Genomic DNA, 18,651 nt, shown 5'->3' on the forward strand with positions numbered 1-18,651 from the left:
CTAGACCGGGCCGGGGCGTCCGACATGTCATTTTCTATGGCGGCTCATCGGTGATCAATGTGATCATGTGGGGATTTGTGCTTTCTATAGAAAACGAAGCGCCGGAAGCTCCGGCCCGGCGATTTTTAGGGTTCCGTACCTCAAAAGGAAAAAACGGACCCCTTATAGGATCACTCGTGTGTCTGTCTGTTTGTCTGTCACAGCCTATTTTCTCCGAAACTACTAGACCAATTAAGTTGAAATGTGGTACATATTTGTAAGTTTGTGACCTAAAGAAGGGCATGTAACGTAAACAAATTAATTTTAAACATGGGGATCACTTTTGGGAGGTAAATGAAATAATTAAAAAATAAAGTTTTTCTATATCGTGTTACAGTATATCAAATGAAAGAGCTCATTGTGAAAATCTCAAATATATATTTTTTATAATTTTAAAATAAACAGTTTAGAAGTAAATTTAAGAAAATAGGCCCCCCTCTATGTCAAAATACATACAATAGTTCTTTACCTTTAGATGAGAGGAAAACCGAATTAGAAGTGTGCAGTCAAGCGTGAGTCGGTCGGGTTCCGTCTAATATCGATCAACTTTATTTGATACCATCCATTGAAATTAATATGCTCTAATACTTAGGTACCTACCGTAAAGTGAATGTCATAAAATATTTGTATAAGGAGAACTTATTTTAAGATAGAGTCTAGAGTTTTCCACATCACAAATGGATACTAAATCTAACCAGGCCGTCTGTATTCTTAGGGTGTTTACACATTGTTAATCCGATGTCGGATACCGAATACGAGCACAAAGAAATAAAATTTAAAAAGTGTAATTTTAAAATTTTTATACTTTTGATTAATAATCGTAAATCATTGTTTTAAATAAAGCGCCTAAAAATAAAATGACAACGCCATACGGCATTTTCTAGCAGGTTTTATTTTCCATGACTCACCCGGCATCCGATATCGGATCGGACATTGTGAAAACGCTGTTAGGCGGAGTGCACAACGGCGTGAGTATAAAGGATGACTTACGCTTGACCAGGCCGGGTCCGGGCCGGAGCTTCCGGCGCCTTGTTTTCTATGGAAATCACCACGTGATCACCGATCAGCCGTCATAGAAAATTACATGTCTGACACCTCAGCCCAGTGCGCGGTCTAGCGTGAGTCATCCTTAAAACTAAAATGTATGCCATAATTACGCCAAAACTAGCTTAATTCAAAATTTACATACTCAAAAAGAGATCGCCTTTTTGAGATAAGATTGACTTTGTAGAAATTGACATGGTTAGCGTTTTTCATGTAATAAGATAACCGTCGACCAGACACGCTCATAATCACGCTGTCATGCAGATAAACAGTGCGACCAAAATTGTTAATGTCAAAAAAAAATCTGCTGTATCTTATATTTCGGCGATATATAAATTTTCAATAGAACAGCAAGTTTTTTCAGAATTCTGGGTTGGCTCCATGGTAAATCTATGTGCTGCTACTGAAATACACGAAACAGAAATTACAATTATTTAAGAGAGATTTGTTTCCGCTGCTCCAGTGTGCACTGCCCTTAACTGCGCCGTCTATTCTAGGAGGCCGGCTTAACTCTAAAATCTAGTGTATCTTTAGTTCTTTACCCAGACAGCCTATTTTCAAAGCCTCCCAATATTTGCTACCAGAATGCATTTCATTTCAGTGTTTTGAGTAGATAACAGTTTTACCGCAGAATCTGCAGATATTTTGAGAACTCAATTATTTTATACAGTTGTTAGATTGTAAGTACAGTCAAGTGTAAAATATGGGTGCACGCACACATCATCTCAAAAATATGATAATTGATAATCATGAAAAGTTGCATTGCATGGGAACTTTTAATTCATAAGGTTATATACTTATTTTTGGTTTTATGGTCATACACATTGCCGCGTTTTTTTTTTCATGTGTGCCCGGCGGGGACGAATGGGAATACACCGGTTAGATGAGGTGTACTCCTTTACTATATTTTATCTGTTTAATAGAAGTAACAACTTTCGTTGTTAGAAAATGACTAAAGTGTCACATTATGGAACAAGTTAACTATGTAAACATAAGTCACTAGTAATCATCACCATCAGACAGAGACAATTTCAATATGGCGATTTGTTTACATAGTTAGCAAGTTCCTTAAAATGACACTTTAAATATTTGATCTTCTTATTAATTTACCCTGGATAAAAGTCTCTGTCGAATATTCCCTAGATTATTAAAATAAATAAAAGATATAACTATGTGTTTGTATAATCTAAACTCAAACCCGAGCCCATCAGTTATGCATCGAAAACATTTTGCATAAATTGTCTTAACGAATTGTTAGGCACGAGTTGACCCTTACAAAAGGTAACAAGACCTTTATAGACTGGTCCTATAGTCAGTATATTTAGGTATTTAAATAAAAGTAAACAAACAATTTGTACATTTTCGGGTAGTTATAACATTTATTGGTTAACCAACCAAATACAAAACCGCCTGGATCAGTAACTGAACGACTTGACTTTAACCTACATTATTTGATCACGTAATGTTTTCTTCTACCCTCAACTGGCTTAAGGAGCCATTTGAAGGTAGATTTTGTTTACTTTTATTTAAATACCCAAATATACAGCGTATAGTGGTTGGACCTTGGGTTTTATCAAAGCTCCATAAGGGTATCCTTCAAAGCTATCTGGCAATATAATCGTATAGCGCTATTACCATATTCATATTCGTATTCATAAAACTTATTAGCAACCCTTTGTTAAAATTTGTCCCTTTTTAACCAACAATTATCAAGGGATTGTAAGATTCGACAAGCGTTTATGAATGACTCCATTAAACTCTAAATAATTCAATGCCATTGTTGTAAATAGGCATTATCGAACTAAGGCCTATTACATAATAAAATATTCAAGCTAATACTATTAGTGATTTTGTATGTCAAATCACTAATAGTATTGTGTGTGTAAAATCACTAACAGTAGTTATTAGCTTGTATTTTATTATTCAATCCGGCCCTGCTGTTAAATTAATCTTATATGATTAATTTATACCTACTATTTACTGGTTTATCTCCTAAGTCTGTCGAGCGAGGAAAATATTAGCTTAGGCACTTAGTGTCTTCTTGACTTGGGCTCTATTCGGGCGCATAATTTCGCTTTGAATATCAATATCGCCGAAACAAAACGAAATCAAAAAATTTCTGTAAACTTTTTCGTTTGTTCAATTTCAATTTGATTTGAAATTCTGAGTTCGTTTATTTTTAGCCGAAAACTTTGCCGCGATTTGCACGCTTTGAATATATTAAAATTTAATTATGTATTTATCTATATAAGTATGTATATCGTCGCCTAGCAGCCATAGTACAAGCTTTGCTTAGTTTGGGGCTAGGTTGATCTGTGTAAGATGTCCCCTAATATTTATTTATTTTATTTATTTAATTTAAAATTATATTTCAGGTACACATGTACTCGAGTTAACATAAGAACTTATAATAAAATATTATTATCTACTCGTATTTACTTACATATAGATTAGGTTATGCTCATACATGAGGAGAACAAAAATACCTTCATATTTATTTTGTTGTTTAATTTTCGCATGTCTTTCATCTTTGTTACACTCGTCTTTTTCGGTGTGCGAGGTCTTTAGCACGTGCGCAGTCGCAGCTTGCCTTGGTGCGACCATGGTATAATAATATACTCCGCCTGGTACTCTCTTCCCGTCTTTTCTAGGTCACCTGACTGACACAAGCCTACGTCATCCTGCGACAGCGCTATATGATAATATGCGATAGCGCTTTATATAGCGGCCATGTTATTGTGACGTAGGCTTGTGTCACTCTGGGAAGAGAAGACCATGTTTTATTAGACTGTGCGACTAAAGAGCAACTGTACAATTTGTACAGTTTGGTAGTAGTAGTGAACTCTTTATTTTACAAAAAGACATATTAAAAATAACATACAATTAGTAAGAAGTACAAAGGCGAACTTATCCCTTTGAGCCCTTTGAGGGATCTCTTCCAGTTAACCTTTGAGTAGATGAGAGGAGAGAGTGAAAAGAGGGTGACAAATGCAGCAAAATGTACAAGGTACCAGAAAGATAAAGGATATAAATACATACAAAATTTATAGGATATACGTACATATATTACACAAAAAGGAATGGGGGAAATACACTAAAAATTGGAAAGAATTAGAACGATATAAAGCAACTATACAATAGAAATATGAACAAATTAATCAGTCAGATCAGATAACCATAGCTTCTTTAACCTCTCCTTGAACGACGCAACCGATTGTGCCTGCCTGAGCGACACAGGCAGTTTAGGTGCTTCAATTTTGGAACTCTTATAAGTATAACCTATCTGTAGTTATAATAATATATCAACAGCTCTTTTCAGTTTAAATGTACGAGTAAACACCGACAGTTCATTTATAAATGTAGAATACAGGGCAAATCTAAAATCCACTTCCATTGCAGCCAAAAAAAAGAAGTGTACTCCAAACATTGATCAACCTGTATTCACGCAAACTTTAACCTACAGCCCGTTCGTACTAAACCAAACCATATTCCTATACCAATAGTGCCACATTGACGGTATCACAAGTGTGGTATGCCATTGTTTGCCAGGAAATCGCGTGAAAAATTGGAGAAAGAAAGGATTGCCGGCATTTCGTGTTAACATTCCTCTTTAGCAGAGATTTCTTTGAAGGGGGGTTAGCTGCGGGTGATTTATTTTTTCTGGAGTTATGTGTAGGATAAGAATAGATGTAGGTAGGTACCAGTGGCGGCGCGTCCATAAAAGCCGATTCCCACCGGCTTGCCTGTTTTTGGACGTTTGAGCAGAGTTGTAAAGGAAATATGTAAGCCAAATTAGCCCTTGGCTATGGATATTTTTGACACGCCGCCACTGGTATGTACACTTTGAAGTACTTAATAAAAACGGGGCACTTTGGAATCATCATCATCATCATCATTATCAGCCTACTCTGGTCCACTGCTGGACATAGGCCTCTCCTATTGCACGCCATTGAGCACGATTTGCGGCAACTCTGATCCAGCTCTTGCCAGCCGCCTTGCGAAGGTCATCGCTCCATCTAGTCTGAGGGCGTCCTACGCTACGTTTGCCGATGCGCGGTCTCCACTCGAGAACTCGTCTACCCCAACGGTTATCCGTAGCCGTAGGTTCTACGGCTAATATGACCGGCCCACTGCCACTTCAGCTTGCTAATCCGGTGGGGTCGACGACTTTAGTTCTCTGACGGATGACTTCATTTCGAATACGATCCCTCAGAGAGACTCCGAGCATAGCCCTTTCCATAGCTCGCTGAGCGACTTCGAAATGTTCATACAAAAAAAATGTATTTTTTCTTTGTTTTCGCGTGTATATTTTTACCCGACTGCTGAAAGGACGATTATTGTATTATGAGTTATCAATTTAATCTGTCATCTTAGGTGCCTATACCCGACTATGGCGGTTTATGCTTATGGAAACAAATGGACACGTTACATATTCATATATGTAGCTTCAAATATGTATTAGGGCGTCCACTAGCTGGCAGACAATAATGATGGTTTTAAATCGCTATAATATATTTTTAATATATAAGAATATGTATATTATTATATAGACTAGTGACTTTTATCTCTGTACTGGGTTTCTTTTCCGCACCGATTCGACGTTCCCATTGATAGACTGGTAGAGAATGCCTTAACGCCTTACGCCCGACATTAGTACCATCTTGTATTGTGCAAAAGGTTAAAGAAATAAATAAATAATTGTGTTATTCCTTTGCCCGCTGCACTTTCATTTCCCGCTACATGCAAGCAATTTCTTGGCTTCCTTAGTGTAACGAAGGCCCTACACTCCGTCTTATTTCCTGGGTATCTCAGTGGGAAACGCCAGCATCCTGTATTCCTAGTACTGTCACATGCAATTATATGTTACACAACGAATACCGCAAAAATATCTGACACAATCTTATTTGTAGAGCCATAAGAGCGTGTCATATATTTTTGCGGCCTTCGAAAATAACATATTATTGCTGGTGTACAGTCACCGCTTCAATAGTAAGTATAGTGTATCTAGGTACGATCCTTGAATGCTTTCCCGAATAGATTTTGGCTGTTTCATTCGGGCTGATGTGATGCCGCTGATTTCTGATAGCCAAAGATTTTTTCGCGATTTCGGCATTGGTCCCATTATAATAATTGTTCAGTACCTATGACCTATTAATTCACTACGCAGAGTATGGCTGGTGAATAAAATTTCACCCTGTATGTTAATTATTAATATAGGTAGAGATTGTAGGTTATGTGTCAAATGCTAAGAAAAGCTGTCATATTTGTTTACATTATTTGCTATTTTTATTGACGCCACTTTATACGGGGTGCATTTGTAAATGTTTTAACCATACGCTGAGGGGTAGATATGTAGGTCAGACTGAACTATTTTTATTACGGGGCCAACCCTGAAATCGCGAAAATAGATCTGAGTCTCATACATTTTTGGTGAATCGCACTGGAACAGCTGATTTTTTCCGCGATTTTGTTTTTTTCGCCCATAGTAAAAGTTGTTCATTGTAACCCACATATTCAACCCTCAGCGTACAGTCAAACATAACAATTGAGTTGCTTAACTTCAAACTCTGGTAACTCCACTGTCAGATTATGCGATTTTGGTATTAAGAAAAGGTAATAGTAGATATTTGCTGAGACGCTCGAATTACCCGAGTTTGAAGTTAAACGACACAATTTCACCCTGTACTGTACTAACAGGAACTAGAACTCCCTAATGGAGCATTCCATGAAATTGTCTACCGTTGTCCCGTACAAACGCGAAGTTTCTGAAGATTTAAAGGTATAATTATTGAATAATGACATAGACAGTCCGCAACTCCTTGGCCTTCTGCACTTCCGTGCTCCAAAGAGAATACCCCGCAATCCGATAACACCCCTGTGTCCCCCGCTCCGACGGACGGTCCACGGCAGTAACTCACCTCTCCCCAGATTATGCAAGGTAATAAATAGTTGTAGCCATGTAATGGATATACACTTTGACTCTGCGCATCACTTTAAAAAATCTGTTCGCTCCTGCTTAGCAAAAAATAATATCATAAGCTAGTGATATCCACTCAATGTAATAGATAATATGCATCTTAAAGTCCGTTCCCCTTAAAAGAGAAATTTTGCGGACCTGATTTAGTTAAATTGTGTTTTGTCACTTGCTTACAAATACACAAGTCAAAACGACAGATAAACATGATTCATAGCTGATTCAGGCCTGTAAAGTGTTTATAAATAACGCAATGCAATGTTACTGTAACGGTTTGTATCATTGTTTTATATTATATGTATAGTTAATAATCAATAGTAAATAGTTAATGCCCGCATTATTATTGTAAACGGTATTAGGTATGTAACGTAAATGCAATTATCTTACTTTATTCAATGCATGTGGTGTTTACCTTTAAGTAATTGTTACGCTAAGCGATAATAGTTAAAAATGTTTGTAGTTATATGTACTTTACAAAGTGTTAACAATTGTTGGTGAACCAATAAATATATAAAAAAAAAGAGTTTCCTTTTTTATGAGAAGTGGACAAAAATATGCACAGAAAAATAATCGCCTGCTTTAAATGCCGAGAAAAAAGTCGCAACACAGGAAATAAAATGCGTTTGTACGGGACAGCCCGTGGAATGCTCCTAATAGCTAAAATTCTACCAAAAGTTCCGACACTGACCTTTCGATTAAAGAATAATCGAAAAAAGTCGAAGGAAACTTTCGTCTGATTCCACTTAATTGACTGTTAGATCGATCTAACGCCTCATCTATTTTGCACGGCGCCGTTACCTGGTATCGATTTACACGCCAATTTGGACGTACACTGCATGACATCAGAATGATGTCATTTAGTCGTGCGTCTCGCTCGTGCCAATACATTTACGGACAAGTACGAGAGAAATGCACGATATCTGAACGACATCATTTAGATTTTACGATAGCAGTGTACGTTCGAATTGGTATGTTGGATCACGATAATGAGATTTGCAATATCTTGACCAAACCCAGTTATCAGTGATGCTGTTCATTGAAAATAGGCGTTGAAAATTTTCAGTAGTACGGAAGCTGAAGCTCAGTGATACTTTGAGAAGTACTTAAAGTAAAAATAAGTTTTTGGCAAAATTTTCATTTTTGGTACAAGCTTCTGACTGTACTACGAGTATTCTTTACATAGGCAACTAATACCTACTCATCGAGACTATTCTACCGGGTGCGGCCTGTAACATGAGCAAATAATTAAAACATAGATTGTACTCCTCAAACGGTGACACTTTTGTTCAACAACTTCTAAAAATTATGAAGTATTTAGACTCCCTATTTTTCATACAAAAGAAATATTATCTTCAATGGACGCCATCGCCACGCCATTATCATTGTGATTGACGTTGCTTGTCACGCCTTAAACATAGCAAAATTCGCAATACATTGCGTCTTAGAATAAACTTTAAAGTGTATTAAAAATCAAACCACAAGTTATTTTTAAAAGTCGCCGAACAAATGTTGATCAGTATGAGGAGTACAGCCTACAGTTTAATTTTTTGCTCATATTACAGGCCACACCCGGTATAAACCCCAAACATAATTAGGTTGCGTTATTTTATCACAGAGTACCTATGGCCAACTCCTGTCTCCATCATCAGATCAGCTCGATTGTACCATCATATTGCATTGTCAGTGTCACCCGACTTACATGCAAGCAATTTTCAGCTTCATCGGAAACCGGGAAGTGGGTCAAACTCAACTTGCAAGATTTGACCCGTACAATCATACATTGCAAGTTAAAAGTAAAGCGGCCAAGTGCGAGTCGGACTCGCCCATGAAGGATTCCGTAGCAGCAAGTAATAATAAAATTAAATAGTATAATAAAATTGCGGTTTACGATTTATGACGATTAAAAAAAAACTAGCTACTAGATCTCGTTCAAACTAATTTTCGGTGGAAGTTTGCATGGTAATGTATATCATATATATTTTTTTAGTTTTATCATTCTCTTATTTTAGAAGTGATGGGGGGGGGGGACACACATTTTACCACTTTGGAAGTGTCTCTCGCGCAAACTATTCAGTTTAGAAAAAAAATATATTAGAAACATCATTTTTGAAGACCTATCCATAGACACCCCACACGTATAGGTTTGATGAAAAAAAAATTGTAAGTTTCAGTTCTAAGTATGGGGGACCCCCTAAATTTATTGGTTTTTTTTCTATTTTTGTGTGAAAATCTTAATACGGTTCACAGAATACATCTACATACAAAGTTTCAACAGTTCTTATAGTTTCGGAATAAAGTGGCTGTGACATACGGACGGACAGACAGACAGACATGACCAATCCATAAGGGTTCCGTTTTTTGCCATTTGTAGCTACGGAACTCTAAAAAGGTTGTAAAAAGCCAGATGGCAAAAGGTAAAATCGAGTTAAGGTACTGTTCCCGCAACATACTTTAATGTAACTGCATTACAAATCGGTCTTCCCCATGTATAATTCGGTCCGCGGCCGACGGCGGGCCGAGGTCATGGCTACTGGACTATTATCGCTAGAATATATGATAAGGTAATACGCCAATCAAGAAGGAAGCAACCTTGACAATAAATTCAATTTTTTGTGAATTTTCCACAATTTACTAACATTAATTAAGTCTAAGTACAGAATGCAGAAAAAACAAAGTAAATGTTAATCCTCGAATAGTATTTAACTGAATTATTATGTTCAAGACTTTGTAAAATACAATAAATTAAAGGATACTCAAGGCAAAAAAATATACTTTTACTAATACCTTTTAGATTTTTCGTTAAAAATACGACGTATCAATCAAATCAAACAAACATTCATAATTATCACAATTTTACTCTCACACACTTTTACTAATATACGTTTAAACCTATTACAGCACTAATTACATTACAAGACATAAAATATACACTTCTAAATTATAAGTCATCCTTTGAATGATTAAACATCCATTTCGAACGATAGAACGACGCTCCGAAAAGCAGAACGCCAGTTCGATCGATAGAACGCCGCTTCAAACAATAGAACGTCGCTTCGAACCATAGAACATCGCTTCAAACAATAGAACGTCGCTTCGAACAATAGAACGTCACTTCAAATAATACTAGTATATCACCTCGGTGCTATGCAGGAACAGTAGAGACATTCTCAAGCTATTGGCCACGATCAAGAAGTAACAGGTCACTGCAACACAAAGGTTATTATCGGCTGGTGGTGCACACTCGTCGTCGAGAGCCTCTCGCTGATGGCTCCTTTACCTACACGATGGGCCAGCGCTGGCCACTCCAAGGGACGCATTTATGCGTTAGAGGGAGCAAGTGATATTGCTATCTCATTTTACCGCATGACTGCGTCCCTTGGAGTGGCCGGCGTTGGCCCATCGTGTAGAGGAGCCATGAGAGTCTAGGCTCCGCTCTGATCCAATCGGAGAAGCGCGAGACGAGACAAGGAAGAGCGAAACGAGAAGGGAACAGCATGTACACACTCGTTCTCGGCCTGCCTAAGGGTTTCTCGACGAAAGTGTACAGCCGGTATAACGCATCACTGCCAGCGCACTACGCGCTACGTTGGTAGCCGGTTACATGGTTTATAATTTTTTAACGAGCCTATAAAGTGTCCCACTGCTGGGCAAAGGCCTCCCCTTTAAGGTCTCTCTCTGCCCACTACACCGTATTATACCATGACCGTGCTATGAACGTATCAGGCACGGAATGTAACGCGATACGGCCTACTATGCCCACTACACCGTCTCCACATTGTACATAACGGGTTTTGTGCCCGTAGTAACCGCGCATCATCCCCGTAGCATCCGCGTTTCATCCCCTTAGTACCCGCGTTTTATTCGCGAGAGCAATACTCGTCAGAAAGAGCCAGCGAATAGTTATCAGACTGGTAAGAGCGAGCAAGAAATATAGCAACGCGTTTATAACGGGCTTAGAACGGTCACCATACGCGGTTAAAACCCGTATGCCCACCGTTTCGCCGCCTGCACGCACCGTTCTGGCAACGTTGCGTGCCATGCACGGAGCGTTTCGGCACCGGCAAAATATCCTCGCCGACTATTTTTGCCGGTCCGTGCATGGCACGCGACGGGTATGATCGGTGACGGAACGGGCTAGTGGGCATAGTCTCATACTTTTTCATACAAAGAATATTTTATTGCCTGACGCGTTCATAGCACGGAAATGGTATGATACGGTGTAGTGGGCAGAGACCTTAACTGCAGCATCCATCAAGTTGCTGAGAAATGCGTCCAGGTCGTCCCGCCATCTGCTCCGGCAGCGATAACCATAGGTTGGAGCGTGACACAGCGGTTGGACCTTTCGCTCCAACCTATGGTTATCGCTGTCGCCGTCGCAAGTCGCTCGATGTCGTGGCTGAGCCGTTAGGCTGACCATGCCGGCGTTTACATAGTGGCACCGACTCCGTGGCTAGTTTAGCCCACCTCTGTGGATGCATACGTCGTACATACTGCCCAGTCCCACTTTAGCCTGGCGGTTTTGACCCCAACCACAGAATAAATAATAGTACTAGGTACAGAAGACTCACTCTCTAACAAAACGCGTCTGTTACGATCAGGACAGATATAGCCGCTAGGTGGCGACAGTGCCACGCGCGGCTTATGGCAAATCCCAAAATTAGGGTCGAACGGATGTACTTTTAGCTACCTGTAGCAAAGCGACGAAATCGCGGAGTGAGACATGCCTGCCCCAACGATGTAGGCATCGTCGACGTTTTGGTGCAGTTTTGGTTTATTAATTTTATCATCGTTAAAATAAGGTCAATATCGATAAGTGTGGCTGCCCTTCACATTGGAGTCTGTTTACACATTGATTAGTGTTTATTGCGAGTTCATACTTTTGCTAATAGCGTTCAGAGGCAGTCCCAAAGTGAAGCCAGACACACGGAGAGAAAGGGACGTGCAGTGTTTTGGCGTCTCGAGCGCTTACGTCCCTGACAGTTAGGAGGAGTCAGTCGATGACAGACCGCGAACAGACGTGTCACGTGATGTCTGTGTTGGCGAGCCGTTGGAAATACATTACATCGTATGATTTAGGTACTGTGGTAAATACAGGACATTGAATAATTTTACGGTTTAGACTCACTTGTTTCTAGTCACTCGCGCGACATGTTATCATCATGTCATGTATGTCATGTGTGTGTTATGTGTGTGTTGTGTTGTGTTGTGTCATGTGTTTGTTGTGTACAAGTGAGTCTAAACCGTAAAATTATTCAATGTTAGTATGTTTCACAACAGTTTAAATTCGATAAATACAGGAAGTAAATACTTACAGAAAAAGTTGACAAAGATAAGCAATATGAGCCAAGCGCCAGCCGTTGCGCTATTGGAGTGCACTAGGAAACAGAAGCACGCCAGAATGATGTAGATGATAGTGGTAGATGTCCCGTAGATCAGTTCTCCCCACAGATATATCTCTATTAGTATTGGGACGTTCTGAAAAACAATCGAATACATTAGATGCTAAGAAGAGTTACATTTAAGTACTGAAACTAGGCTGAGCTTCGTTTTTTTAGCCGGGTCGGGTCCAGACAGTTGTAACTCGAATTCTGCGTGTGGACGGCACTACGAGCATTACAAGTAACGCTCATGTCGGATCCACCGCCTGTCAGTTCTTAGCGCGCGTCCACACGTTGACGCTATATTACACGTAATCTTACATTACACTTGTCTGGACCGGGCTTTAAGACAAACATTTAGCTACGGTGGTAAAGCAGTGGTGGCCGAGTGGATCTGACGTCCGACTTTCAATCCGGAGGTCGTGGGTTCAAATGGCTCGTACTAATGAGTTTATCGGAACTTATGTACGGAATATCATTTGATATTTACCACTAGCTTTTCGGTGAAGGAAAACATCGTGAGGAAACCTGCAATACATCCGCGAAGAAATGCAAAGGTGTATGTGTAGTCCCCAACTCGCATTGGGCCAGCGTGGGGACTATAGCCTATACACTCTCGTGCTTAAGAGGAGGCCTGTGCCCAGCAGTGGGACGTATATCTTACGCTATATAGTTCGTTTAGGTGCCCCTGCCGAATTCTACGCTGGATCAGATGTCCCAACTGAGCTATAAGGTCTTTATGGTCAAAGTAGAGTTTTGGTAAAGTGAGTCCTCATAAAATAACTTACACAGAAAGACCCCACGAAGAGCAGGAAGCTGCACGCACAGAGCAGGATAGAAACAAGACCGAGTAACACTTGCGCTATCCCCTCAGTGTTCGTCACCGGTTCCGGCAACAGCAACTGCGATTGTGTATACGTGTAGCTCACGTTCGGAGCCAGGATCACGCCTGCCGTCTGAAAGAGAAGAGCGTGGTTCAATAGCAGTAGTGAGCGTTTTCCAAAAAAAAAATTTTTTTCCATCATCATCATCATCATCCTGGCGTCAATCCCGGCTGTGTCCCCGCGCGGGTCGCGAGGACCCGGGGTCCGCCTTCCGACTCCTACTACGTGTCCACTTTGCCCGATCTTCGGCATCCCTGGTGGTGAGTCCGTTGGCACGTCCGTTTCAAATATTTCCTTTCCATATCGTCACATTTTTGTATAAACATTTTTTATTTATTTGTATGAACGTGAGGCACTGGAAAAATATGTTTTCATACAAAATTTTGGGACACATTTTTTCATGTATGAGGCGTGAATGTACAAATGATTCTGAGTAAAATAAGCCCAAAAAGTCAATATTTTGAAGATATGTATACCTAAATGAAGTGTGCATTTTTTTTTGGAAAACGCTCTTCTAGTACACTAATGGCGTGTTTAAACCTATCACAGCTCTTATTACATTACAAGACATAAACTACATATAGACTTAGAAATATTGATCCTTGGAATGGTTAAACTTCCATTAACGATAGAACATCGCTCCGACCGGCAGAACGCCAGTTTGAACGATAGAACGCCACTTCAAACAATAGCACGTCACTTCAAACAATAGAAAGTCGTTCATTCGCCTTTACTGTACTGCCTACTGCTGGTCAAATGTTTAGGTACTCTGTTTTGACGGAAAACTGAGTGCTTTAAACCGTTCTGCGCTGCTTTTATACATAAGATGCGAGATCATTGAACAAAGACAGGCCACAGTTGGTCAGTATCGATAACAAAGTTTTAGTTTCACAGCAACGTCATAGTTTCGTATTTAAAATTAAATGCGCAATGGTGTGGTACGCCGCCGAACCACTGCCAGATCTGGCAAAATGGAGGCCATATCAGATCCGCTCGATGGTACCATAATATTGCATTGTCATCCGATCTATGCAATCCGAGCATGCAAAATTTCAGCTCAGTCGGAAACCGAGAAGTGAATCAAATTTAACTTGCAAGATTTCATTACAGACAGACAGACAACGGTCAGGTGAAACTAAATAAAATCTTGTAAAAAACTTACAAATGATATCACAGCAATCATAACACATCCCGCCCTGAGGAAACAGCAGAAGCAGCATGTTGTTACAGAGGGAAGCTGATCCATACACTTCATTTTGACGGGTTTCTTTACTTTCATGTACACATTTTAATTAGCTTCACTGATAATTTAATTAAACAGATTTTTGGATAGTAAATAATCGGTGCAATGATACAGAGATTGACTTTTGATTTTCTATTTTGACACCATCAATGGACATGTGATTGACATGCGAGGTTTCTAGCATTTACAACGTACAAGAAGGTTACTATGCCGATCTATAAGTAGACCAAAATGTACATACTAAAACTTGGAGGATATAGCCATATGGAGACACCTTGTCTGTAATTTCCGGTACAAAACAGTCTGCCGATTTTTGCCGGGGAGGGGCACGTCAAATGTATACTAACGAAAAATACCCATGTCAGATAAAAGTCAGTCCATACAATGTGTATGACCACTGACCGCCTATTCGACAGAGGAGAACGCCCTGTTAATGGCTACTCCGTTTGGTTATATCCTCTAAGCACTAAATAGTTGTATTTAAAATATTTCAGATTGGGAACTTCTCGGGAGGTTGCCAAAAACTTATTTTTAAACCTGGACCGTTAACCCTTAAATGCATGACTTTTTTCTTTTTGCCCGAAATTAACATATATATCACATAATTGTTTGTAGATTCTAGGAAAAATAGTAAAAAAAATTACTTCGATTTTCACTGCGAAATCAGTGTTAGAAGTTGAATTGGCTAAATCATATTTATGTATATATGTAATTTTCAGTAATAGATACATGAAATTTTTAACTACCATTAGAAAGGTACACTATTTGTGATATACCTATGATAAAGTTTTTAAATATAAAATAATTACATACCCCGAAAAAACCGTTCAAAATCACGTACTAAAAATTATCAACATGTGGATTTTTCCAAGCTTGCCGACTTTTCGTCTTAAAACGAATGTATTTTTTAAAAATTAGAAATATCGCGTAAATTTAACCCATCATCACCCTATTAATTGACGTTTGGTATAAAGGTGCGTTCAAGAACGTAAGCCTTTCTATTTTAAAACTGTGAGCTGTCTAATGCTTTGTAGACATTTGGCAACACTATGCATTTAAGGGTTAAAGAGTGTAGGTATTTTTTTTGTCGTGTTTAACTTTAGCCACATGTGACCGGGCCATTAAACTCGTACTCGTGCCTCTATTGCTCTTGAGCGGTAAGCGTAGCGGAAAACGGAAATTTACGGACTAGGGAGCTTTTTACACGATTACACAACAAAAGGCGTGTTGAACTGTATGTATAAATTTATTTTGTGTGGAGGAATAAAATATGGCGCCTTGTGGTGCCATTTAGCTTAGAAGTCAGACCGAGAAAAGTCTGCAGCGATTTTGATAGCCCACGCAGTGCAAGTGTCCTCTTAATCGTATAAAACTTCTATGAAATTATGACGTGTACATAACACTTATTACACTATCAAATCCGCTGCAAACTTTGTTTGGTGCAACTATACCATGATACCGCTTCTGCTTACAATTTCAATAATCCAGTAATAAAACATTTATCACCCCGAAAAAAATTCTAAATGTTACATTCTCTCTCAAATCATCAATCACGATTAGCATGACAAGTGGAAGGTTTACCTTTCGAGGTAAACGGTTTCCTTATTTGCCAGCAATGTTTGTTTTCCCTGCGCCCCGCGTCGGCCGCAAAGAGTGCCAATTTCACACCACACTGCGCGCACAAATTTAGCCCTCAGGCCCGAAAAAGAAGTGGACGACCGTCCCGAGACCGCCTTTCCATACAAATGTAGTCCCCATTTTCCCCTAAGGACAATATATATTTTCCCTTTTCTTCTAGTGTACGGACGAACGGACAAAGATATATATAAGGGTTCCGTTTATTCCGTTCCGTTTATTCCGTTTATTCCTTTTGAGTTTTGAGTTACGGTTTTGAGAACCGTAAGAGTCGAAAAAAGTCAAACGAAGGGGGCATAGCTATTTATGGTCACTATACGAGTTACTATTAGAACAAATTATATTAGTTTCAGAAAATATTTTAATTTGTTTTCATCAAGTAGAAACACTATACTATATAGTGCCCCGGGCTGGAGGCCTTGGTCACTTTTTCTTAGTCTATATGACATTTATTTCAATTTATAATATACGAGTTCATCAAATTGTATAAACATACTTTCAGTAATAATATTGTCTTCGGTTACCGCGATAGTCACTCATGAAATAAAATTATGGAAACGGATTATAACGGGTTACGGGTTCGAAACGTCGCGATATATTACGCGATATACTGCCGTATTCGAACTTCAAGATATTAAGACGACACGTATTAGATCCATTCTAGATACGTTATAGTTTAGATAAGTATCAACTAGTTCTCTTTTGCAGCGGAATTCGGCCAACCAATGTCACTTTTACGTTACATAGCGTAAGATATCTATTAGATGTGAATTGGATATCTAAGTCATATCCTGAGGAAATCGTTCAAGAGTATCTCCAGAATCGCGCAAATGTCAAATTTGACAGGTTAGATCTTAAACATATCGTTATCGTACTTTGGTGATGTCTAAAAGATATCTAATAGATGTCTATTTCAAAATCCGAATCGGGCCCATAATCCGTTTCAATAGGTTAAATTATACTTTCAGTAATGTTAATATCCAGAGAGGAAAAGAGGACTACGTTTGTATGGAGTAGCGGTCGTCCGCTTTCCTCTTAAATGGTAGATTTGGGAGTTAGTGGATATTTAAATGTTTTCGGTAACAATGAGGGGATGTAAATTATTCCGTAGTACGTCTAGACTACTCTCGGGAGTGTAGTTTGACCCTCTACTTAGGTACTTAAAATACGAGTAGGTAGTTTAGATGTTTTAAAACAAAAATAAATTGTATGTATTTTTTCGTTTAAAAGTATAATATATTGCTCTAGTCGAATTTAACTTACTAAGTTATTAGGTAGCTGTGTTTACTTCATGTTCGCAAAAATATCTAGTTTGAACTACGTCCTCGTTTGGAAGTCTGTCCTAACCTCTCACCACACTGCTACCAACGTGTTTTACCCCAGAAGCCAAACTTATGCCGTATTGTACTTATATTTATTGAAAACTGTAGGGCACGGCGAAAGAAACCAAATAAATAAAATAAGAGCGGTGTTTAGGAAGTTTCACGACTCTTAGAGGTCGGACTTGCTCAAATGTTGATGTGGATTGTTTTGCGGACGTGTCTGGGCTGTTTTAGTGGACTCATGGCTTCTTAACATGTAGCTAATATCTTCTTCCTCGCGTTATCCCGGCATTTCGCCACGGCTCATGAGAGCCTCGGGTCCGCTTGACAACTAATCCCATGATTTGACGTAGGCACTAGTTTTTACGAAAGCGACTGCCATCTGACCTTCCAACCCAGAGGGTAAACTAGGCCTTACTGGGATTAGTCCGGTTTCCTCACGATGTTTTCCTTCACCGAAAAGCGACTGGTAAATATCAAATTATATTTCGTACATGAGTTCCGAAAAACTCATTGGTACGAGCCGGCGGGGTTTGAACCCGGGACCTCCAGTTTGCAAGTCGCACGCTCTCACCGCTAGGCCATTAGCGCTTCACATGTAGCTAATATGTGGGACTAAAAGTACTACCATTTTAATAATATAGTTAGTCCTTAAAGGATGCCTCACGCCAGGCCGGGCCGTGCCCGGGCCGAGACGTCCGACATGTAATTTTCTATGATGGCTGATCGGTGATCACGTCGTTCCATAGAAAACGAAACGCCTGGAGCTCCGGCCCGGCCCCGGCCCGGTCTAGCGTGAGTCATCTTTAAGACGAGTGTTAAGTTTTATTTTAATTGACTAAAGAGAACCAAATTTCCTAAGAGATGGTCATTAAAATAATTCTAAACGTATTACATACTCGCCTATCTATGATTGACATTATAGCTTCAAAGTATTGAACAAAGAAATTAATTAGTACCCTAAATAGCTCAACGATTAATATACGTACAATACCTAAAGGTGTCCTTACCCTTCAAAGGTGACATCCATTTTCAAAGCGCCTTTACCTGCATTATAAAAGGTATTTCCATCTTTTATATTTTCCATGAAGACACTTTTTCAACATAATAAGGGACGGAGAAAACCTAAAAG

The 18,651-nt window shown here is 39.2% G+C and overlaps 1 protein-coding gene across 1 annotated transcript; it reads right to left on the reverse strand.

Moving 5' to 3' along the window:
* Positions 1-9,961: 9,961 nt before the first annotated feature.
* On the reverse strand, positions 9,962-14,574 carry LOC134675330 (uncharacterized). The gene is made up of 4 exons (XM_063533536.1): positions 14,482-14,574; positions 13,224-13,391; positions 12,370-12,532; positions 9,962-10,260 (listed from the first exon to the last, which is right to left on the reverse strand). The coding sequence occupies exons 1-4, from the start codon at positions 14,572-14,574 to the stop codon at positions 10,181-10,183; spliced, it is 504 nt and encodes a 167-aa protein (XP_063389606.1). The 3' UTR covers positions 9,962-10,180.
* Positions 14,575-18,651: the final 4,077 nt, after the last annotated feature.

Source organism: Cydia fagiglandana, chromosome 21 (genome assembly GCF_963556715.1).
Source record: "Cydia fagiglandana chromosome 21, ilCydFagi1.1, whole genome shotgun sequence".
In the NCBI taxonomy this organism is placed as follows: domain Eukaryota; kingdom Metazoa; phylum Arthropoda; class Insecta; order Lepidoptera; family Tortricidae; genus Cydia; species Cydia fagiglandana.

What these genes read in the sequence shown, in the direction of transcription:
- LOC134675330 (XM_063533536.1), bottom strand. Translation starts at nt 14,574, where the DNA reads ATGAAGTGTATGGATCAGCTTCCCTCTGTAACAACATGCTGCTTCTGC. An exon ending in TGATTGCTGTGATATCATTT is followed by an intron (nt 13,392 to 14,481) that starts GTAAGTTTTTTA and finishes CTTCTCTTTCAG; the next exon opens with ACGGCAGGCGTGATCCTGGC. An exon ending in TCTTCGTGGGGTCTTTCTGT is followed by an intron (nt 12,533 to 13,223) that starts GTAAGTTATTTT and finishes ATTGTTTTTCAG; the next exon opens with AACGTCCCAATACTAATAGA.